The sequence below is a fragment of the Tiliqua scincoides genome, chromosome 2, assembly GCF_035046505.1.
Source record: "Tiliqua scincoides isolate rTilSci1 chromosome 2, rTilSci1.hap2, whole genome shotgun sequence".
Classification (NCBI taxonomy): Eukaryota; Metazoa; Chordata; class Lepidosauria; order Squamata; family Scincidae; genus Tiliqua; species Tiliqua scincoides.
The window spans coordinates 6,148,120-6,171,738 of NC_089822.1; the positions used below are offsets into that span (position 1 = coordinate 6,148,120).

The window sequence follows — 23,619 nt, forward strand, 5'->3', positions numbered from 1 at the left end:
ACGTTTAGATACCCCGATCTACTGTGTTGTTTTAACTACTGGAAGCTGAATCTGTTAGAGTACTATACCATCCAACCATATAAGTCAGTGATTCCCAAACCAACGAAGGCCACATGAATGTTCCTGAGAATAACGAGAAGCAGTGTTCCCCATAAAATGTGTGGCCACACGGCCATGCAGCTGGGACTGAAACCCTAAAGCTGCTTCCCTCTCAGCACTTTGAAGCATTTATTTATTATTATTTATCACAGCCTATGCTGGGCTGACTAGGGTCTGCAATTCAGGATCTAGCCAAGACCTGGGAATCACAAAGATATCGTAGGATAGTCACAAAGTAACATTTTCTGGAGCTGAGCTGGTGTAATTTGCTCAAGGTCAAGAATGTGGAGGTGTTACTTTGGACTTCTAGGCACTGCTCCAAAGGATGGTTGTTCTCAATTATTTTGATCAGTTTCATGATCCCAAGAATCTTGGTGTGAAAGTAGACTGTATTGTTTGCAATACAGCTGTTGCTGTTGATGCTATTATTATTATAGATGATGATGTACCAACTCTAGGGGTTGTCAGTCTGAGAAAAAAATGAGAAAAAACTGCATTTAGTGTCACTGTCAAAAATGTCTGGGAAACAGTGATGAATGGCCACCATTTACTCCAGTGAGAAGAAAAGTGACATTCCAAGGGCCCACAGTTCCACTAAGCACAGTGAGTGTCTATCACCCTCTGCTGAGCTGGACAAGAGGAACCTCTGTCTGGGTCTTCAGCTTGGATCATTGGAAGGAAAGATGACAGGAGGGTTTAGAATCCTCCCCGCCTTGCACATCCTTTTGGTACTCCAAACTGAATTCCTCCCAGACACACCTGAGACACGACTGGGGCAGACTTATATCTGAAGACACAGGCCTGCAGCCATCACATGTACTTCAGGCTGAAATCGTGGATGGGACACCCGTGGCAGAAGAGCGTCTCCAAACATAAGTAGGGACTGTAGCTTAGTGACATAACTTTGCTTTGCAAAGGTCCAAGATTTAATCCCTGATGTATCAAGTGTCAAAGGGCAAAGAGAGGCCTGTGGCTGAGAACTTGGAGAGCCGCAGTTGTATAGACCAACGCAGCCTGACTAAACAGCTTCTTAAAACTGCTGGCAGCCTGTGGATAGTAAAAGATCTGCTTATATAAGCATGCAAATGTTGCCATTCGCACATGCCCAGTTTAGGAGAAATTCCATAACAGAAAACAATAACACATTCAAAGGAAACAGTGACGTGAAATGCACTTTTAAACAAATGCTTATTTATAGTGCACACTGCACAGCACTCATAAGCCAGGAGACTGAACGATCTAATGAACAGTCTCTCTGAGACACCGAGACTGCGTGATTGTACTGCCTCTTGGAACAATACGCTTTCTGCATTGTCTGCTGAACAAAAGCATCTGCACGATGAGAAAAGGGGACCACGGGTGCTTTACCACACATCCAGCTGCAAACTGTGTCCACATGTTTATTTATCCATTTAAAACTGTATATGCCCTTTTGAGGGGAAAAAAACTGTCCAGGGGCAGCTCACCAGAATGATAAAGCATACACCAGTTCAGTGTTCAGAACAGTGTTCAAAAGGTATGTTAGAAACTGCAGAAGCAAGTGGATAACAAAGGCGGTACAGCCAATAACACTGCCAGTTTAAAAGCAATTAAGGAACCTGGGCAAATCCAAAAACACCTGGCATGGGCCCCCCAGGGGAGGGCATGCCATTAAATGGCACCACTGCTGAAAAGACCCTGGTCCTAGATCTCCGTCAAACTACATTTGATTGAGGCGCATCGGAGGGTGCTTCTACAGCTCAAAGGAGCACAGAAGAAGGAACATAAAATCTGCATGGTGAAAATGTTGAGCTTTGCCTTCTGTTTGATTGGGTCTTTGGAATTTCCGCTTGAATGTGGCCCCATCTTATGTTTTATTCTGCTGGTTGGATATTTGGTGGTTTGAGTTGGTTTTATTCACCTAAAATATTTCTATCCTTTACTTTCTATCCCCAAAGAGACCACCAGGGTGGCTTTCATACTGCTCTATTTTCTTAGTTTTATGATCAACATTTTTTTTTCTGCTCTATGGTGGTTTCATTTTATGGTCTTGACTGGTTGTTTATATACAGTTTTCAATCACGGTGAGCTTCCCTGAACAGTCCTAAGAAGGGAAAGGTGGGGCATATATCTATAAAATAAACCAACAGTGATACTCTGGTGATTGAAACCATTTAGTAAATTAACAGGTAAAAGCGAGCACTTCGAACTGAGCCTAGAAACATAGAGGTAACTGGTGCAGATTGATTAGGACAGGAGTAATGTGCTCTGATGAGTGACTCCCAGGTAGCAAGTAGATGGCAGCATGAGCCCTTTTCAGGAGCAGCCTCATGTAGAGCATGTTACATGAGTCAATAGCATGTATGTACCGCACCTTTGGAAACATTCTGAATATTTCTTGGTTGATGTGAAAGATCCCACTCGTATCTACTTCGTATTTCAGCTTCGTTCCCAAAGGAGTGTTCTTTTGGGTGGTAAAGAGGAAGGCTGGGGCATTGCAGCACCTGGACAGAGTAGACCTGGACCAAGAAGATGATACAGTATCAGTAGCAGTACAAGTCAAACAGAACTCCAGTCTAGACAATGGTGGAGTGTAGTAGGTTGCTGTGAGCCAGCTATGCTCCCAAAAGTGCCTTGGTCCAGGTCATACAATCCACACTGTCAGTTCTTTTATTTATTTATTTATTATTAACACACACAAACATACAAACATATAACATACATTTAGAAGTGCTAAATACCATATACCATTACTAATTAATCATACTATATCTCCTAATCTACCTACTCATCTATTTCTACCTCTTATTGATTTATCCATTTATTTATATAACGTACAATAAGTTTTTGCTAATGCCCTATACCAGGGGTGCTCAAACTTTCAACTTTAGGGATGCTGGACCTTTAACAAGTGTATAGAAGAGAGAATTTCAGCAGGTGTAGCTTGTCATCTGTGGGATGACAAGTTGCACCTGCTGCAATTCTCTCTTCTATACACTTGTTAAAGGTCCAGCATCCCTAAAGTTGAAAGTTTGAACACCCCTGCCCTATACTATATTTTCTAAATATTCACTTTCTACCAAACATAAACTAACTTCAATTGTTCACTAATATTAAAACAAAATAATCTAATTACCAAAATTATCACCTCAGCTATTTCAACTCCAATCTAATTCTCCAATCTAATTACACCTTTTTTCTTTGACATAATAACCACATATAAAACAATTCTTCCACACGTTTACATTTCCAGCTATATTTTTTAATACATTCTAATTCATATTTATCAATTTCATATGTATTCATTTTTTTTTCTTCAAATAAATTTGGGCCATTGTTGTTTGCTGAATAAATCCTCCAATTTTCTTTAACCCTCAGATTACCCCTCAGGGTTCTTTTTCTTTCTTACTTTCCATTTTTTCTCCTGTAATATCTTTAATAATTTATCTCTATAACAGAATCTGATAAATCCACACTTTCTTATATAGGGTATGTCCATTCTTCCAGTTAACTGGGATATATTTTCTCCTTCTTGTTCCAACAAATTTTGTGATTTGTGCACTCCTGTTACTCTGTCCATCTTATCTTTCTTGATCTCCATCAGCGCCTCTTCTTTGTCCTGTTGATCATCCTGTTGATTTTCCTCCTTGTCTGCTTTTTCACTCCCTTGTTTATCTTCTGCTAGTTTCCTCACATCTTCCAATTGTTCCATTACACACATCTATCTGTTGGGAAAGATTCTCCAGATTGGCTTGAATCTGCGAGGACCAACTCAGCTGTTGTTGCTCCATAACAAGCAATCTCCCCGTATTAATCAAGATTTTCTGTATCCACATTTCTGGAACAGAATCCATTTTGCAATTTCTCTCTAGTCTGCTAGATGTCCACAATGTATTATTCTCCTTACTTCCACCACGTCATTACTACTCTGCCATCCACATTCCTTACATACCTCTTGCAGATAACAGTCCAGTGTGGTTAACAGAGAAACAAAACGCAAGAAAACAGTCTCACCATCTCTGGTACAGAGAAAAACAAAGCTCTTTCAAATCTAATGAGAATTGTATTTATATCCAATTATGTCCAAGAATAATTCTGGATTTTAGTTCACACTCAAGTTAGAGTTGTAATTATAATCCACCACCAATTTATTCCACGACAGAGAAAAAGAGCACTTTCAACCTCCTTATAAAGTCTCTCATTAATGCCTTCAATATTCCAGGGCTTTTAGCCAAATCAGTCAATCAGAGCCAGGGACAATACTGACACTTGCTTATCTTAAATTTCCAGCTTAAACTTTACACTTCATGCTTTTTTTTCTTCCTCCATTTGGCATCTCAGCACAGAGCCAGCAGCTTGATTGCAGATCACTGCACCTCCCCAAATACTGTCACAAATGGTTCGATTCCTCTGAGAAGAAAGCCTCCCCCCCCAGGTCGGGCTTTCAGTTTTCCAGATACATGCACCGATGAGGATCTTATCTCTCCTAAGAAAGATCTTCAGGTCCTCTTCAGACCTGCAGTATTTGGGGGAAAACAAACTGTCTCCCAGGAGCTCCTGGGGACGTCTGTTCGTCCACTGTTGGCTCCTCCTCCTGGCCCACACTGTCAGTTCTGACAAACTGAGCACCTGGTTGGGGCATGCAGGCAAAGACTTACCATGCAATCATATACCCATTTTCCTGGACATAAGATGCATTGAACTGAATGGGGTTACTTGTGCGTAGACATGCCTAGGACTGTGCCATTAATCTTGGCTATCTTTCCCACTCCTTCAGCAGATAATGTGTGCCAGAATTGATTCTCTTTGTCCTGCTCATGAACAGGCGATCAGTAGTATGTCAAAAACAGGAAATAAGTGGTGGACCCAGCTGTAGCCCCAGGATCTGTATGGGCAGAACTTGGCATTGCATCTGCCAAACAAGACATGATGATGATGTCTTTAGACTCAGAACTGTCCCATCACATAGAAAGGGTTGGAATGCCTGATTTAAGGATCAAAGAGGGGATGCAAGTAAAAAGTATTGAATCTTTCCCTTGCCAGGTAGAGTATAAGTAAGGAGTTCTCTTTGGTCATTTGTTTCCCAGTCATATCTCTGATATTGACTGGCAGAGAAAAATGTTCTTAGAGTGGGGTTGCAGAAAAGTAAGCTGTGGGAGAGGGAGGGCTCACCTCCCTTCACTCACACACCTTTTTTCCCTGGGTTGCCCACCCCTCTCTTTTTGCATGACTGGGGCAGCTCTGTATTAACATATAGAAGTGTTGCCATCACATCTTGTTTGGCCCTACCTAGCAATTTCTTAGCGGCACAAAAGTTCCATAGCACAGGCCAAGGTTTCCCATATGCAAAGTCTTGCCTGCTCATTTCAAAATACGAAACAGAAGGACATATGTATTCCTTTGCAAGCCTTAATTTGCTCCCTCCATTGAAATGAATGGGGCAGCTCATACACCCAAATGATCCCTGCATGTATCATGGATTGAGATAACAGAGTAATTAATTTCCATATCCTCCTACACCTTGAATAAAGCTTTTAAAGAATCACGATATACTATGAGCTCAAACTGACTAAACTAAATAGCTTCTCCAATGACAAGTGAGAACTGTTCTTCTAGAAAGACTCCAACTCTGAGAATTCTTAGTATCCTCACAAATCCCAGGGTTCCCTGGGGAACATTTCTCAAAGACAATGCTGGTAATTCTCATAAAGGTTCCTAGGCTCTTTATAGAACTATAATTCCCCTGTTACCCTTGTGGAACTTAATACAGTTAAACCAATCTAAAATTAATCTACGTTTATAATACAGATTGCCAACAGTCCCTTGATATTTTACCAGCTATTTAATAGCAGGTAAGGCTACTTGGGGGGGAGGCATAGCTTAATACTGCAGCACATGCTTTGCACACTAAACACCTCAGGTTCCAGTGGTGGCATCTACGGACAAGGCAGGAAAAGACCCCAGCCTGAAATCCTGGATTGCTCTCAGTTAACGTAGTGACAATCCTAAGGCAAATGGACCAGTTGTCTGACTTGGTACAAGACAGTTTCCCGATTTCCTAAGACCAGGCAGTCCCCCCACCTCTGATATATACAGTCAACTCCTGTTAGCCCCAAGTCATATCATACTTGAAGTGGTTGGCTGCAGTGACGTTCATTTCCCATTTGCACATCTGTAGGTTCTTCCATCTTTCAAACAATTCTGTCTGCTTCACCCTAATGCAGGAAAGTAGGAAAAAGTTGGAGAAAATAAATAGTTGTAGTTGACTTCATAGATGGACTAAAGAGACAGACTCACCCCCAGCCCAAAGGCAGGCTCAGTCACTGCCTGCATGACAACTAGTTCACTCTAGTCTAGAGTCCTGTTCAGATAATGGAGATCTTCCTCTAAACAGACACTTGACACAGGTACAGTGGGAGCCAGCAGGATCTGCCCTGCCCCAAACACACATTCTTCTGTATGTGCAGAAGACAAATTCTGTTATCTGAACAGAGCTTTGCGCGACTAAGAAACAGGAACCTGTGTTGACAGAAGCTAGCATGGTTCTTAGTATATGAGGCCAACAGGGGCAAGGTACAAGATAATCCCCACCCACTTTTGTCCCCAAAGACATACCTTTATCTAGGGGCCCTTGAGATAGACAAACCTCATCCATCAAAACAGAGATTTTATCTGAATATAAATCGTATTATTATTATTAACAGTATTTCTACACCGCTTTTCAACTAAAAGTTCACAAAGCGGTTTACAGAGAAAAATCAAATAACTAATGGCTCCCTGTCCCAAAAGGGCTCACAATCGTAGCCATCCACTAAAGGAAATTCAGGAGGTGGCTTTGAGAAACTGGAAGGAAAGCACATTTTCTCCCTCTCTACTACTGCTAGAGTTTGGGGTTGTCCAATGAAACTGACTGGCAGGAGATTCAGGACAGACAGACAGACAGACAGACAGACAGGAGAAAATACTTCCTTACACAACTTGTTGTTAATGAAACACACTGGGAGAGGATATGATGGCTTTAAAGGGGGGGAGCAGCATATCTCCCAATACTAGTTGGTGGGGGACAAACAACAACAGAGGATGGTTGCCTTTATGGTCTGCTTCTGAGCAGAGAGGCATCTGGTTCTCAGAGGCATCTGGTTGGTTGTGGTAGGGAGTAGGATGCTGGACTGGATGGGCCTTTTGCCTGATCCAGCAGGGCTTTCCTTACATTGTTATTAGCCATGATAGATAGAGATGGAACCCCCACCTCTAGAGACAGTCTACCTTAGAAAAACCAGTGCTGGACATATAATGTAGGAGGGCTTTCCAGCACATAGTATTCACCCACTGTGAAAAGCAGGTTGCTGGACTAGATGGGCCTTTGGTTCAATCCAAGGGAACTCTTCTTATGTTCTGCAGAGGGTTAGCCCAGTGCTCTCACAGACAATCATGTCTGGCAAGAACACATGCCGGCAAGAACACAATGAAACTGGGCCCCAAGTAGGCTGAAGATCACCGAACAGAGGCAGTCCAAGGTCAGGCTTTTCACATTTAAAGCAATACAGTAGTCCAGAAGGTCGGGGCGATATGATTATATCATTACATTACCTCCAAACGTCCAGAATACCAAGTAAGCACCGCACCTGGTGGCATCTGCCCTGGGGATGCCTCTGCTCTAAGATTTAGGATTCAAGCTGTGAGTGCCCCAGAGAGAGGGGATCCCAACTCCTTTGGGGAAATCATCAGTCTCTAATGAGTTGCACCTGTTTAGAAAGCCATATAGTACCCTTCACACATTTGTCTAACCTTGTCTGGAACACAATGAGTTCTTCCCTCCCTCAGCTCCTCCACAGAGAGAGGACTTAACATTTAAAACTGGTACGATTTAGGATTTTCCACAAGTCCTTCTAAAAGAACTAGGTCATTTTGTGCTTTAGATCAAGCACAATAATTTGGAAATCTCCCTTATGGATGGAGGAAGGAAGGAAGGAAGGAAGGAAGGAAGGAAGATAGATACAACAGCTGTGTAGAAAACAAAGGTGCTTCCTTACAGAGGGTGAGCCAGGATCAGGCCTACTGACTCAGCACATTCGACACCACTTATCTGCTTTGCAAGCCCCAATGGCTGCTAGCTCAGCCTCTACCTCCTGTCAGTGTCGCCTTACTCAACAAGCCCATGTTTGGGACACACACACAGTCACTGAGATACTGGGCAGTTCCCCTGAGTTTTGCAGCTGAGTGGGGATCTGAACCCAGGTCTCTCTGACCAACATCCAACACACTGCCCACCACTGACATAAGTGGCGCTTAGGAGCAGGGAACCAAAATGGTCTGTTTGCACTTACATGGAGAGCACCTTCACATCTGTGATATCCTGCCTCAGTTCAAGGCATTTGGTGGAGTTGTACTCAAAAGGACCTTCGTAATATTCAAAGTATCTGGGGTGTAAAAAAGAGCAAAAGGAAAAATTATAAAAGAAAATCTCTCTCTCTCCATACACACATATGGGGAAATAGACACACATTTGTAATGAAATGAATGGTGAACTGCTGTATAGTGAGTCAGATCACTGGCCCATCTAGTTGAGAACTGTGACTGGCAGCAGCTCTCCAGGAGAACAGGCAGTGGTCAATTTCATCACCAGCAACCTGAACCTGGGACCTTCTGCATAGAAAGCTGGGTGGAGTCAAATGGTTGCCAGTTATCTGCAGTCTTTGTTGATGTAAGCAGATGGAAGAATCAGCAGGCAAACACAAGGCTGGCCCGGGATATGCCATATGCTGCCCCCCCATTGATGCGCCAGCCTCTGTTTCTCCCACTTCTTGTGTTAGAAAAGAGGGGCATGGAACAGAATGGGAAGTGTGGAGGAGAGCGGTGGGCAGAGCATCTCTGGTACTCCTGACCAAGAAGTCACAGGAACATCCTTCCTGTCCCACTTCCTGTCCCACCTTTTCCAAAGGAGGAGGAGGAGTTGAGGAGAATGGGTGGCCTCCATCAATCTGTTGCCTCAGGTGTTCATCTCAACCAGACTCATAGATGAACCAGCCCTGGGTGGGACAGAGATTATTATCTGGATGTCTGTGTATCTGCCACGTCAAGTCAGCTACATGTCCATTGCCCTGATTTTTATTCAAACCCTTCATTGCTGAGTTGCCCCTCAGCCCCATTCAGATACATGAAGGAGCCCAGAACAACCAAGCACTTAAATTAAGGCTGCAATCCTCTGCATCTTTGCCTAGGAAAAAGCCCAACTGAGATTTGTTCCTGAGTGATGTTTGGCAACCTTCAGTCTCGAAAGACTGTGGTTTAAGCCTACAGCACCCTGTATTCCCAGGCAGTCTCCCATCCAAGTACTAACCAGGCCTGACCCTGCTTAGCTTCCAAGATCAGACAAGATTGGGCATGAGTGAACACCCACAGGATGATCAGAGTACAAGGCTTCAGGCCTGCTACTAAGTTGATTAGAAGATACTGCTACAAATCAGTTCAAGTTACCTCTACAAGAGCACGTTTCCTGCCTTCCAATTAAATTTATTTCCAAGGCAGCTTACAAGTTTAGGCATTATAATTTCAGCCAGCCTGTGCAATGGTTTGAGTGTCAGACTAGGACTGGAGAGAACTGGGTTCTTTACTCAGCGTGTGGTTGGTCTGTGGAATTCCTTGCCACAGGATGTGGTGATGGCATCTGACCTAGATGCCTTTAAAAGGGGATTGGACAAGTTTCTGGAGGAAAAATCCATTACGGGTTACAAGCCATGATGTGCATGTGCAACCTCCTGATTTTAGAAATGGGCTATGTCAGAAGGCCAGATGCAAGGGAGGGCACCAGGATCTCTTGTTATCTGGTGTGCTCCCTGGGGCATTTGGTGGGCTGCTGTGAGATTCAGGAAGCTGGACTAGATGGGCCTTTGGCCTGATCCAGCAAGGCTCTTCTTATGTTCTTATGGGTTCAAATCCACCTCCAGACACGAAGCTCACTGGTGAACTTGGGTCAGTCAGTCTCTCAGCCTAACCTATCCCTCAGGTTGCTGTGAGGACAAAAATAAAAGTAGCGCTATAAAACTGTGCACACTTTGAATGCAGCAAAATAGACATTAAAAACAGTTCCCCATGAGAACACCTGGGGAAATGTTACTCTTTTCACCCGATGCCCAACACTTGTCAAAGGTTGACAAGGCAGGGAAGGTATGATCAGTGGCTTCATGCACTAAAAATTGGTCACACTGTTAATAAGGTGGCACAAGTTAAATCCAAGTGAAGTCTGGTGTCTTCATTGGGGTTGCGAGGCTAAATAGAATGCCAGATGCAGGGGAGGGGCAGCGAGATGCAAGTATCATGTGGTCTTGTGTGCTCCCTGAGGTATCTGGTGGGTTGCTGTGAGATACAGCTGGACTAGATGGGCCCTGGGCCTGATCCAGCAGGGGTGTTCTTATGGCTGCTCCGGGTGCAAATGTTAAAGGATGGAACAGCACTGCTGAGGAGGCCTCGCTTTAGCTACCACTCACTCAATTTCAGTGGACACCTGGAAAAGGGTCTGCCCAGAAGAGCATGAACAGTCACTTTGCACTCGGAGTAGGTGTGTCTGGGGTTGCCCTGCCTGGCTCCAACTGCCACAGGTCTTGCTAGGTTGAGCACCTGGAATTGAGCCTGGAGATGCACAAGAAGGCAGTAAAGCGATTGTACAATGACAGGGGTCTGTTCCAAACCACCTGTGCTAGTCAGCAATCAAAATGCTATATTCTGAACCACTGAAAGTTCCTGAGGGTCTTTCAAGTAGTCCCACATACAATGCATGAACCCTAGAGGTCTCATCAGCCTTGCTAGCTAGAAAGTCGCAGGCCAAACCTATGCCAAAGGCACCCCAGATGTGGAGCATCATTCGTGTCCCTGCATTCACCCAACTTTTGAATACTTTGGTTTTTAGCTGCTGAGGACCCCTTCCCAACTTGTGCCTGATTTATCCTGGTCATGTAGGGCAAGAGATTTGCACTGTCAGCCAATCTGTATTTATTCATGTCATATATAATCAAAATAAGCACACAGTTTTCTCTAATTTTAAGAAGTGATACCATAGTCTTTCGAGACTGAAGGTTGCCAACAAGGTCAAGGTCAAGAAGCTTCTCAATTTTAAGAATAACTTAAATGCTTACTGTGCATGCATGCATCCTGGTCTGGCATCCCTAGTGCTTGCCTGCCCTGAATCCAACCCTTAGGGTGTACAATGCTGGGCAAGATGAACTGCTGGCCAGAGCATCCCTCAGGGCCGCCTCAGCCTCCCTGACCACTGGGAAATGCCAGTGACGTTCCTTTTACGCAAGGTTATGGGGGAAAAATACAAGGCAGCCCTGAAGACAGGGACATCAAATTTCCATGGATGACGTCTGTCATTCCCTGACTTTGCTGTCTGCCATTCCTAAATTAGAAAAATCCAGCTCACATTTCAACAGCTCATCTGCCATGTGGGAATCTGGCAGACAACTTGGCTCATAAAGGAAGCCCAAGAGCTGTACAAGTATTTGCAAAACCAACTTGTGTCTTTCTTGAAGGAAAAACCCAAGTTTTCTTCCCTTCCCAAGGAACCAAAAGAGTTGTAAATAGGAAAGGATAAAGAAAGAAATGTACAAGTAAAAAATCAGTTTTGGTTCACTGTGGTGTGTACAGTTCATGATTTGTTTCAATTTTCATCTCTCTGCTGTAAAAAATTGCACGCAATCAGAGTTAGCTCTGGGCAACCTGCTTACTTTGTGGTTGGTCTGTGGAACTCCTTGCCACAGGATGTGGTGATGGCAACTGGCCTGGACGCCTTTAAAGGGGGATTGGACAAGTTTCTGGAGGAAAAATCCATTACGGGGTACAAGCCATGATGTATGTGCGCAACCTCCTGATTTTGGAGGTGGTCTATGTCAGAACACCAGATGCAGGGGAAGGCACCAGGATGAGGTCTCTTGTTATCTGGTGTGCTTCCTGCGGCATTTGGTGGGCCGCTGTGAGATACAGGAAGTTGGACTAGATGGGCCTATGGCCTGATCCAGTGGGGTGGTTCTTATGTTCTTTCTCTGTGAAGAATGTTTTAGAACAACTAATCTTTTGTGCTCCACAGGAATGTAAGCAAAACCAACAAAGTGTCTTTCTGCTACTGTATTAAATGTTATTGCCTCTGTTGTAATTATATCAGCAAGCTGACTGACAAGCAAGCCATGTACAGAGTTCTGAAACACCACCAGCTCTTTAAGGTCGAACAGTCTAGAAACCTGACCAAAAGAAAGTTGAGCTGAGAGAAAATGACTGACTAAGGGCACAATCCTAACCAACTTTCCAGCACCTACATAAGGGCAATGCAACTCTGAGGTAAGGGAACAAACATGGTCTTTCCTTGAGGAGGCCTCCATGATTGCTTCCCAACTGCAGGATGCAGCACATGCGCCACTGAGACAGCTATGCCAGTGCTGGAAAGTTGGTTAGGATTGTGCCCTAAGAGTACCAGACATGGCCAAACCAGTGGCACATCTCTCTCAAAATAATTAATTGAATTTTCTAAAATCTAAAAAGGACTCCTACAGTAATACGCTATGAAACAAAGCTTGGCTTGTTACCTTCTCAAAGAAGAACGATACACGTACAGAGTGCCTTCATAACATTTTGGCAGAAGTCACACGTAAGAAGCGGTCGACTTTATTCCTAGAATGACCTCTTTAGGTAGAGTTAGAACTTTTAGAGTAGTTAAGGAGAATGGGAACAGCAAGGACTCAAGGAATAGTGGGAGGGGCTAAATCGAGCAAGACCTACAGTTATCTCGAGGAAGTTAGATAAGATTAGGGAAAGCCCCGTACCCCAAAAATTTGTATTATTGTTGTTTGCTGGCTTCAAACTTTCACAAACAGACATGGATTTACAACAGACAATAAACTGCATCCATTCCAATACTGCACTCCCTGAATTGCTACTCTAACAAATGTTTTAAGCTTCCTATGTTTAGAATGTTACATCTCATATTTGTTCAAAACTAAAGCAGCTAAAAGAACCTGAAGTACTACGCAGTATCTGAACACCTGATGTCGGCATCTTAAGAAATGGCCTACACTGTGCCTTGTCAAGTCAGGGCCCAGTCCTATCCAATTTTCCAATGCTGGTGCAGCTGTGCCAGTGGGGTGTGTGCTGCATCCTGTGGTGGAAGGGCAGTCACTGGGGCCTCCTCAAGGTATGGGAACATGTATTCCCTTGCCACAGAGCTGCACTGTGGCTACACCGGAGCTGGAAAGTTGGACAGGATCGGGCCCTCCGTTATGTTCTAAACAAGTCTGTTTCTTCCACAATTTAGATTGCTTACCAAGAAGTTTCTTGTTAGTTGCCAAGTCTGGTTAAGACAAAGGAGGGTGAGAAAACAAAGAAAGACGCGAACACCTAAGATCATAAGTTAACAGAAAAGTTTTGATAGCAAGTATTAAGAATAACTTTAATTTATTCTAGGTGCTAATGGCTGTGCTGTTTGCGTTTAGCTGTTTGAATACAGGATCACGATCTAAGAAGCACAATGAAATAATCCTCTGCCATTGATCTGTATTGTGTTCCAATGTTATGCTCTGTGCTTACTTAAAGTCAAAAAAGAGGGCAAATGAATTAACAAATAATTATATCTTTACAGCTGTGAAGTTTGTGTTTCCAAACTACAGGATGAGCATACACATCAGTTTCAAAGTAATGAGCAAGAAATGCCATACTTTCACAAATTGCTCAATAATGCATGCTAAGAGAGGATCTTCCTGTGCAACAACCCTGCAAAGATGCTGATCTATAAAGAATAGAAAGATGTGGCTAGTTGTGAGGAAAACAGCCCAGGCGAGGGAAAGTTGTTCAGATAACAACTGCAATTTCTGTGCCATGGCATCACCTGTATCAGACATGACCTGAAGGACTATGATCGTAGCAAAGGAGGAGTACCAGCGAGAATATTCTACAAGGGCTGTATGATGAACACTAACCCTGGCAGACGTAATTGTGCGATACGCTTCCCTTGTGTAGTTTGGCTCCAAGAGGTTGTCGATGCCTAAAGCCCTCACTCCAGACCTGCACTCCTGATTGCATTTGGAGGAATGATTGTGCCAACAAGCTTCACTCAACTGCCTGTTTGTGCTGTTTTGGGACTGCTATCCCATCCACACTTTCCTGGGAGTAAGCCTCATTGACTACAATGGGGCTTACTTTTGAGCAGGCATGCAAAGGTATGGGCTCTGGGGCTGCTATCCCAACCACACTTTCCTGGGAGTAAGCCCCATTGACTATAATGGGGCTTACTTCTGAGTAGGCATACATAGGATTGGGCTTTGGTTGCACTCTTTTTTCTCAAATACACAAGCAGGCAAATGGTACTTCTCTCTCCTCTTCTCAACATTTTTCAGTGTCTGCAATGACTTCAAAACATTTTTTCCTCCTTTTCAGAAACCACATATACTTCCCTTTCCTAGCTTCTTGTGAATTTTTTCATCATGTAATGATTTAATTGTATTAATTTGATTAATTTAAGATTAATTGTAATGTAGTAATTTAATGTAAGTAAAAAACTGTAGTGGGCCTTGACAATTTTAGTGCCTTGTCAGTGTGCCGTGAGCTGAAAAAGGTTGAAAATGGCTGGTCTAGCACATAATCCACCCCTGCTCTCCCAAGCAGGAAGCGTATCAGGTTCATCTTGTCAGACAGCATGGCTCCATCTTCCTCCCCAAGCCTCAAAAGGGGAGAGATGTGTGTGTGAATGGCCAGGGGTCCCGAGCCTGAGGATTTCTGGTCTCCAGCTCAGGATCCCTGGACCAACACGAGGCCGTGTCAGACAACGTAAAATATACAGGATGTTCTGAGCTTCCATAGGACATTCAGGAAGTTCTGGTCAGTTTGAGCCTTGGGGAAGAAGGGCAAAGAACATCAAACAAGGAGGAAGGCCAAATGACAGCAAGCAAATGCTAATCTAGAGTATATATGTAAGCAGAATGCATCCTGAATGCAGGTTGCATGAGTCCTGTGGAAACAACTGCCCCTCCACCACAGGATGCAGCTCACATTCTGTTGGCACGGCTGCATCAGCACTGGAAAGCTGGATAGGACTGGGCTCTTAACTGAAGCTAGTAGGCCTTGAACTACATTCAAAAGTACTACCTTTTTCTTTCTAGCCCCCCCTCCCCTCCTTGTTCATTATCTGAGGAAGTCTCCTAGAAATTTCCCAGCAGCAACCTCTTGCCCAAAGTCATTTGATCAGTTTTGCAGCACACCTGCCTCAGAATTTTCAGCCTGCTGGGTTAAACAGGTCACTTGGTCTCCTAGCTCCAGCCACTGAAACTTTCTTACTCAGATGCAGATTCTCTAAGTCCTGGCCTGGCTCTCATGAGAAATAGGGATGTCCCCAATGAAGCCTCCCAAGAGACTGAGATTCTAACCTCTGTAATCATGATGTCATGTCATCCAACTTGTGCTTTACTTTGCTTCCCCCAACTTAGCTCCTTGCTAACATCTAGTTTTGTCCTCAATGGTTAAAGTCAGTAGCCAGAGGGGGTGCAAAGCACAAGGTTTTGCAGGGAGCCTCACTGCAATGTGCAGGTGGCCCCTCCCCTTCCCCTTTGGAATTTTGCTATACACCAGGGGTGCCCAAACTCCGGCCCTGGGGCCACTTGTGGCCCTCGAGGCCTCTCAATGCGGCCCTCAGGGAGCCCCCAGTCTCCAACAAGCCTCTGGCCCTCTGGAGCTTTGTTGGAGCCCACACTGGCCTGACGCAACTGCTCTCAGCGTGAGGGCGACTGTTTGACCTCTCACGTGAGCTGTGGGATGAGGGCTCCCTCCACTGCTTGCTGTTTCAAGTCTGTGATGCAGCAGTGGCAGCAAAGGAAAGGCCGGCCTTGCTTTGTGCAAGGCCTTTTATAGGCCTTTAGCTATTGCAAGACCTTCATTCATTCATATAAGTTCATCTTTAATATATTCATTTATGTAAACTTATGTAAATGTATTCAAATTTCAAATGTAAATAAATTCTCTTCCCCCCCCCCCGGCCCCTGACAGTGTCAGAGGGACAATGTGGCCCTCCTGCCAAAAACTTTGGACACCTTTGCTATACACCAATTGATCCCGTACCACTCACAAGTGAGCCAGCTCCATAATAAAGATGGGGCTGCCTAGTGGCAAGAGTTTCACAGGTATGGAGCACATGCGCTTCATGCACAAGTCATATATAACATTCTTATTTTTCTTTTTCTGATGCCTGGAACTATGGGCAACCATTTTCCATGGATTGATTACAATTTGGCCAGGCCACCAGCGAAGGCAGATGTCACTCTGCCAGTCTGGTTATTGGGCTGCCAGGCACAGAGGTGTAACTAGGGCGGAGCCTAAGGGGCACCTGCCAGGGTGCTACACCAAGAGAGAGACATTACTGCCCCTCAGACTCTGCCCTAGTTATGGAGGAGGTGCTGGCAGCTTCACCCCCCCCCCAGTTCCTTCTCCTTCAAAGGGGAGCCTCCACAGGAGAAGGAATGTGGGGTGTGAAGCCACCACATCGAGCACTCCTTCCTCCGGGAAATGATGTCATTACATCATGTGACATCATGACATCATTGTCCCTGGTGCTGGGGCAGTGCATTACTCCTCTGGCCAGTGGCCAACCCAGTTCTAAACAGAGACTGAAGCTCTTCCAAGGAGATCCAATGCCACCTTCGTTAGCAGCATGAAAAATGTGAGTGGGAGGAGAAGTACTGAATGGGACACATGGAACCGTGCAGGCCTTTGTTTCCCCCCAACTGGCTTTGCCGTTTCTCCCAACCCACTTCTTCCTCTGCAGCCCATTAGCACAGTTGGCCTGCACATGTGCAGAGAGGTCTCTTTCCGAATAACGGCACCTTGGACTTCCCTGGGAGAAGTCCTTTGCCCACTCGCTCTCTGCTGCAAGTGCAGGTTTTCTATCTATTAACTCCCACTCTGAGTGATGCAATGACAGGCAGCTGCAGTGCTCGCCTTCTAAGCTGCATGGACAGTGCAAAAGGCTCACTCAGAAGAAAGCTGCCTGCCCTGTTCGTCTTCATCAGCCTGCTCCTTCATTAACCTGCCACTTGGCAATGAAGTAGTTGATGATCACAGAATCCGGACTATACTGATTGTCCCAGTCAGTGCCCTTATTAACAGCAAGACACTCTCCATAGCAACTGTGCTTATACAAAACAGAGCTGGATATCACCTCCAAGGAATCCTGGCTGTTGAGCGATTCCTTTGGGACAGATTGCCAGCATTTTCACTGATGCTGCTTCTGTGCCTTTAAGGTATGCCTGGCATGCAGAAACTGAATCAGGGGAAGCTTCAATTCGCTTTCAGGGCCTGGCCACAGTTTCACCCCATTTTGGGTGTTCCCCAGCAGTAAGCTTCCCCTGTCAGGGGATGAGCCAGAGGCCATAGGCTCACTGGCATCACTAGGGGGGTCCGGGCCACACCAGGTGACGCACCAGGGGGGTGATGTGCCCTGGGGGAGGATGCGCTAACATCGCGGGGTTAGGAGCTACCGTGTCCTGCCATACACAGTCAGATGCGGAATGGCCAGCAGAGTGTGGTGCAAAAAACAGAATTGAAATCGCTCCTTTCATTCAAAAGTTAAGGCCAAAAAACCGGAAGGAAAAAATACATGGAGCCCTAAGGAAAGTGAAAGTGAGCTGTAGTGTGCATTTACTCACAAGTAGGCATACTTGCCATAGCCCGTCAGAAAGGGCAGGCTGAGAGGAATCCAACAACATCAGAATGGTCCTCATCCAATGAGTGCAGCCCCCCAAAACACCAGAGAAGGAGGTTCCTCCCTCCCAGCTGCCTCCTCCCAGTCTATGGAGACCTATGGAAAGCAAAGCAGGCTCACAGTCGTGTTTACTCGCAAGTAGGCAGATGTGCCTTGGCTGGTGGTCAGGCCAGGCAAAGGGGAATGTGAGGGCACCAGAAGGGTCCTGATCCGATGGAGCTGCTCCAGAAGGCAGCCCCCCCAAAAAAGAACAAAAAACAGGCTTGAATGATAAGAGGAAAGTTTTCTGTTTTGCACTTGCAAAGCCAGGTGGGTCTTTATCTTGATGTGCCTGAAATAGAAGAACTTTAAAATGGGCACCAGGAGGGCTGGAAATCTCACTGATTTTTTTTTTTTGGGGGGGGGGGGTTGTTATTGCAGGCAGACTACAGAGTAAGTAAGTTGATAGGGGGTGGGCGTGTGTGCGTGAGAGACTCTACAAGTTTTCAAAATCACTAAAATCAGAATTTGGAGGAATAATACCATCGTGTTATATATCAATCAATGCGTAATTTCATGCAGAATGCAATGAAACAATCCACATTAAAATATCTGTGTTCTAACAAAAGGTACAGCCAAAAAACCATTGGGGCGGGGCGATGGTACATCACCACGTCCACCTGGGGCGTTGCCCCGCCCACTGCATGGGGTGACGCACAGGCCTTCCGCACCGGGTGACATGAATCCTAGTGACACCACTGCATAGGCTGATCAAGGGGAGTAGAACCTAGTGGTTAGTGCTCATGCACCCCATCCTGCGCTCTGCTTTCTCTTTGTACTTGGCCAGCAACTGAATGGGAAGGGGAATAAGTAATTTTATCCACTGCCCACCATACTAAGCTAAGAAGACCAGGCAGAGAGGATCTATCTGGGGGGGAAAAAACCTCTTCCAGGAGACTAGAGAACCCCAGAGATTTTTATTTAACCCATTTTTGCCTGACCTACAGATGTACACATTTGATTCCTGTTGCATATATACAGCACTGGGCAGAAATGGCTTAAAATCAAATTGCAATAGTACCTGCAGCAATCAGAAATGACACCCACTGCATTACCTGTCAACATGAACTGGGCAGGCAGAGTCAAAATATAACAGATTTATTAAAAATCCAAAATAAAAATGAATTAACTATAATGGGAGAAAGGAGGTTGGAACAAAGTGCAACAAGCAGGCTGATGGACAAAGCCTGCACTCAGCCAGATGGACACAAAGAACCAATATGAATGCAATAACGAGTAAAGTCACTCAAGAGCAAAGCACACGAAAACCCCAAGGGTTGCAAATTTGAAGTCTGCAGGCTAGCTTGGGGTGAAAAGCGCAAACAAAATAAAATTAACCCCCTAAATGTGTCTAGCTAGAAATCCAGTCCTTACTGCTAGCCACTTACATTGTTCCAAGAATGCTGGTTCATGCACTTACTGTACAGTAAGTGGCTGTGCCTTCTGTGAATGAGCATTAGATTTCACAGCAGACCTGGTGGAGGCACACATGAGCTGAACTCTATACTTGAAATTAAGTAAGCTAGGTTTGATGATGCCATGAAGGGCAGGGAGTGGAATCTACCTGAACACTCCATCCCATTCCTTTACGGAGACAGCCAGGTTTGACTGCCCAATCAGTAGGTACACACCATCTCAGTAGGAAGCTTGGCTACTCCAGATATGAAGGAGAACCAAATCCATAACAGCACACAGCCATTTGGGAATCGTGTCTCAAGCAAAGGGCAAAGACTGCCGCAGGAGGATGTCCCAGCAGTTTTCAGGTTGCTGAGTCAACACAGAAATGTTTCTCTCTCTCTCTCTTTCACACACGCAGGTCAAACAAAAGCATTTATGTACACATCTCTAGTTTGGTCCTCAAACTAGACAGTGTAGTTTATTCAGCAGGAGCAAACATTTTCCAGAGAGCAGAAAATAGTGTGAAACGCAGTTATGCTTCCCCAGGTGTTCCCACTTCTTTCTTTTGTCCCACAGAAGCTGCCAACCAAAATGCTTTTGCAGGTTAGCGTTATGCTCCCAAAGAGGACTATACATGTTCTTCATTCATCCCCTTTAGAGATGAAAAACTTTGGACATCCCCCTGTCCAAAGTTTTTGGCAGGAGGGCCACATCAGCTCTCTGACACTGTGTTGGGGGACGGGAAAAAAAAATTAATTTACATTTCAAATTTGAATAAATTTACATACATTTACATAAATGAATATATTAAAGATACTTATATGAGTGAATGAATGGTCTTGCAATATCTCAAGGCCTAGCATAAAGCAAGGCCAGCCTTTCCTTCCCTGCCACTGCTGCACCACAGACGTGAAACACCAAGCCGTGGAGGGAGCCCTCGTCCCACAGCAGTCAAACAGTCGCCCTCACGCTGAAATCAGTTGCATCCAGCCAGTGTGGGCTCCAACAAATCTCCAGAGGGCCAGAGTTTCATTGGAGACTGAGGGTTCCCTGAGGGCCGCATTTAGAGGCCTCGAGGGCCGCAAGTGGCCCCAGGGCCGGGGTTTGGGCACCCCTGCCTTTAGAGAAAGGCAATGATCTTTGTGTTTCACCAGGTATTTTGAAATCTGTTGATGACTGCTTTAAACTATTCACTGGGTTTCGTTTCAGCTTCAGTTTTAGAAAACCACCTTGTGAATGTTTCTGTTAAAAGGCAGTCTCAGCTGAGATAAATAAATGTATCTGGGAAAAATAAGTCTTTTCTGCCCAACGTTGCACATATGCAACAGGAATCAAATATGTACACCTGTGGGCTGGGTAGAAATAGGTTAAGATACTAGAGCCCTGCTGGAAGTGACCATACTTGTCTCTTTGGAGTAGGCCTCAGCAGCTTTCAACACAATTAACTGAATGTAGCACTAAACCCTGTACAGTGGCCTACCAGCTGCTTCATAACTCCCCCGATTTTGCAGTCCTGGGCAGGCAGCCAATTCAGAAGGTTTACTGAGCTACTGGCAAGCTGCCATACATGACTGGTGGGCTGCACTGGGAAGGGGCTGCCGCTCTGTGGTAGACCACACAGTTGGCATGCAGAAAGCCCTGGGTCAATCCTTGGCATCTCCAGTTCAAAGGGTCTCAGGTAGCAGGGCTGGGAAAGACCTCCGCTAGTGACTCTGGATGGCTGCTTCCAGTCAGTGTTGTTGATGCGGAACTTGATGGACCAGTGATCGGACTCAGTAAACAGCAGTGCTCAAACACACTGCTTGAGTGTCACAGAACGGGCAGAAGCTTTCAGTGAAACAGTTGGATAGAGCACAACCTTATGTGCTGTCTACTCAGAAGTATTGTGTTCAGTGGGGTTTACTCCCAGGAAAACATGTACAGGATTGCAGCCTGAGTTGCACAACTGCTGCACAAGAGCCATCTAGTCTATTATAGTTCAGGTGTAGCTGTTGTTGGCAACCTTCAGTCTCAAAAGACTATGGTATTGCACTCTGGAAGGTGGTTCTGGAACAGCATCTAGTCTGACTGAAAAGGCCAATTCGGGAGTGACAATCCCTTCCACACTGGGAGCAAGTGCAGTCTGTCCCTGGTCTGTCTCCCTGGCTGTGGGCCTTCCTTCTTTGCCTCTTTGCCTCAGTCTGTTGGCCAAGTGTCTCTTCTCTTCAAACTGGGAAAGGCCATGCTGCACAGCCTGCCTCCAAGCGGGCCGCTCAGAGGCCAGGGTTTCCCACTTGTTGAGGTCCACTCCTAAGGCCTTCAGATCCCTCTTGCAGATGTCCTTGTATCGCAGCTGTGGTCTACCTGTAGGGCGCTTTCCTTGCACGAGTTCTCCATAGAGGAGATCCTTTGGGATCCGGCCATCATCCATTCTCACGACATGACCGAGCCAACGCAGGCGTCTCTGTTTCAGCAGTGCATACATGCTGGGGATTCCAGCTTGTTCCAGGACTGTGTTGTTTGGAACATTGTCCTGCCAGGTGATGCCGAGGATGTGTCGGAGGCAGCGCATGTGGAAAGCGTTCCGTTTCCTCTCCTGTTGTGAGTGAAGAGTCCATGACTCGCTGCAGTACAGAAGTGTACTCAGGACGCAAGCTCTGTAGACCTGGATCTTGGTATGTTCCGTCAGCTTCTTGCTGGACCACAACTACAAAAACACTGCAGTGAATGGAAGTGAATTGAGGCAGAATACAGGGCAGGAAAACGGCAAATTTGAATGGCCATCTTGGAGGGAAACGGGCTACCACGTGGCAGGTATTCCATGGCCCTGGCTGCAGGGCAGGGTCACAGAAAGAAGCCAGAGCTCAGGGATAGGGCAAAAGCTTTGCCTGCAATGTAGCCCACAATTCACCTGCTTCTATTTTAAAAGCGCTTCTGTACCATAAGAACATAAGAACAGCCCCACTGGATCAGGCCATAGGCCCATCTAGTCCAGCTTCCTGTATCTCACAGCGGCCCACCAAATGCCCCAAGGAGCACACCAGATAACAAGAGTCCTGCAACCTGGTGCCCTTCCTTGCATCTGGCATTCTGACATAGCCCATTTCTAAAATCAGGAGGTTGCGCATACACATCATGGCTTGTAACCCATAATGGATTTTTCCTCCAGAAACTTGTCCAATCCCCTTTTAAAGGCATCTAGGCCAGATGCCATCGCCACATCCTGTGGCAAGGAGTTCCACAGATCAACCACAGGCTTTCCCACATGCTTGGTCCACAGACCAACCACACGCTTTTACCACTTTTCAGGCAACCATCAAAACAGTTAACCTACAATTTTTAATAGCACAACAAAACCACAAAAACAATGCAGCCAAGAACATTATTCTTAGAAGCAGAGAAGAATGACTGCTCAAGGAGATGGAAGAAAGTCAAGGCAGGAAAAGGCATTCTTCTCCGGTGCCAAAAAGATAGCAAAATTGATGCCTGCAGTCTCTCCCTGGTGAGAATGTTCAAAGGTGAACCGCCACCAGGGGCTGGCTTTTCCAGCCTTACCTGGGGATGTCAAGGACTGAAACTGGGCCCTTCCATATGTAAAGGATGTGTTGTGTGCTATGATGGAGCCCATCCTCAGAAGGCCATCTCAACAGTGGTGGCCTACCTATAAGGCCAGCTGAAGCAAATGCTTTGAGTGGTTGCCAGACAGAGGTGAAAAGACAGTGGTGGGTGCCCCATACTCTCCTGCCACGACCCCAGCCCACCAACTGCCTAGCGACTCCACCCGAGTACTGCCATATCCTGGTCTTGCGTGCTGCCCTGGGGCAGCAAGCAGGAGGAGAGGTGCTGTTTTATCTCCTTTTCCTCCAGCACTGCTGCTGAAAATTGCAGCTAGCAGTGGAGCTGGAGCTGAAGGAGGCAGCTTCCACTACAGACCTGACCCCAAATGCACTTGCCATTGAAGAAAGGGCACCTTCAGCTTCTGCTAACTGTCTGGCTAAGGGTGCAGTCATTGATGCAGATCATGGCAAGCACAGGTGGCAGCATTTGGGGCCACTCCAGTCACCCTTTCAACTTGGGGCAGGCCTGCATTTCATCACCCTCAACAGAAGAGAAGAGCCACGACTGCCTTCTTGCCCACTGTATCACGAAATTTAATCATGGCCAAGAAGAAGCAACCCTACGTATCATTCACGGAAACCAGCTGTACATATTGGTGCACAGAACACAGCAAACGTCATCTTCACTGTTCTTGTGACCTTCAGGATCAGTCCCTCCCCCCCATACCAAATCCTCATACACCACTCCAGAGAAATGCCCTGAAAGCTCAAATCTTTCCATTCCTGCTTGCATCAGCAATAAGGCCCCACAGCTAAGAGATGCTGTTAGAGGGTTTC

At 45.6% G+C, this 23,619-nt stretch overlaps 1 protein-coding gene across 2 annotated transcripts in view; it reads right to left on the reverse strand.

Moving 5' to 3' along the window:
• The window catches only part of ST8SIA5 (ST8 alpha-N-acetyl-neuraminide alpha-2,8-sialyltransferase 5), a 53,064-nt gene that overhangs the window by 8,748 nt on the left and 20,697 nt on the right, over positions 1-23,619 (reverse strand). For both annotated transcript variants that reach the window (XM_066616883.1, XM_066616882.1), the window contains 3 exons: positions 8,406-8,498; positions 6,207-6,293; positions 2,453-2,597 (listed from right to left, as the gene is read on the reverse strand). In XM_066616883.1, coding sequence (XP_066472980.1) covers positions 2,453-2,597; positions 6,207-6,293; positions 8,406-8,498 — 325 coding nt within the window. The remainder of the gene's footprint in view (positions 1-2,452; positions 2,598-6,206; positions 6,294-8,405; positions 8,499-23,619) is intronic.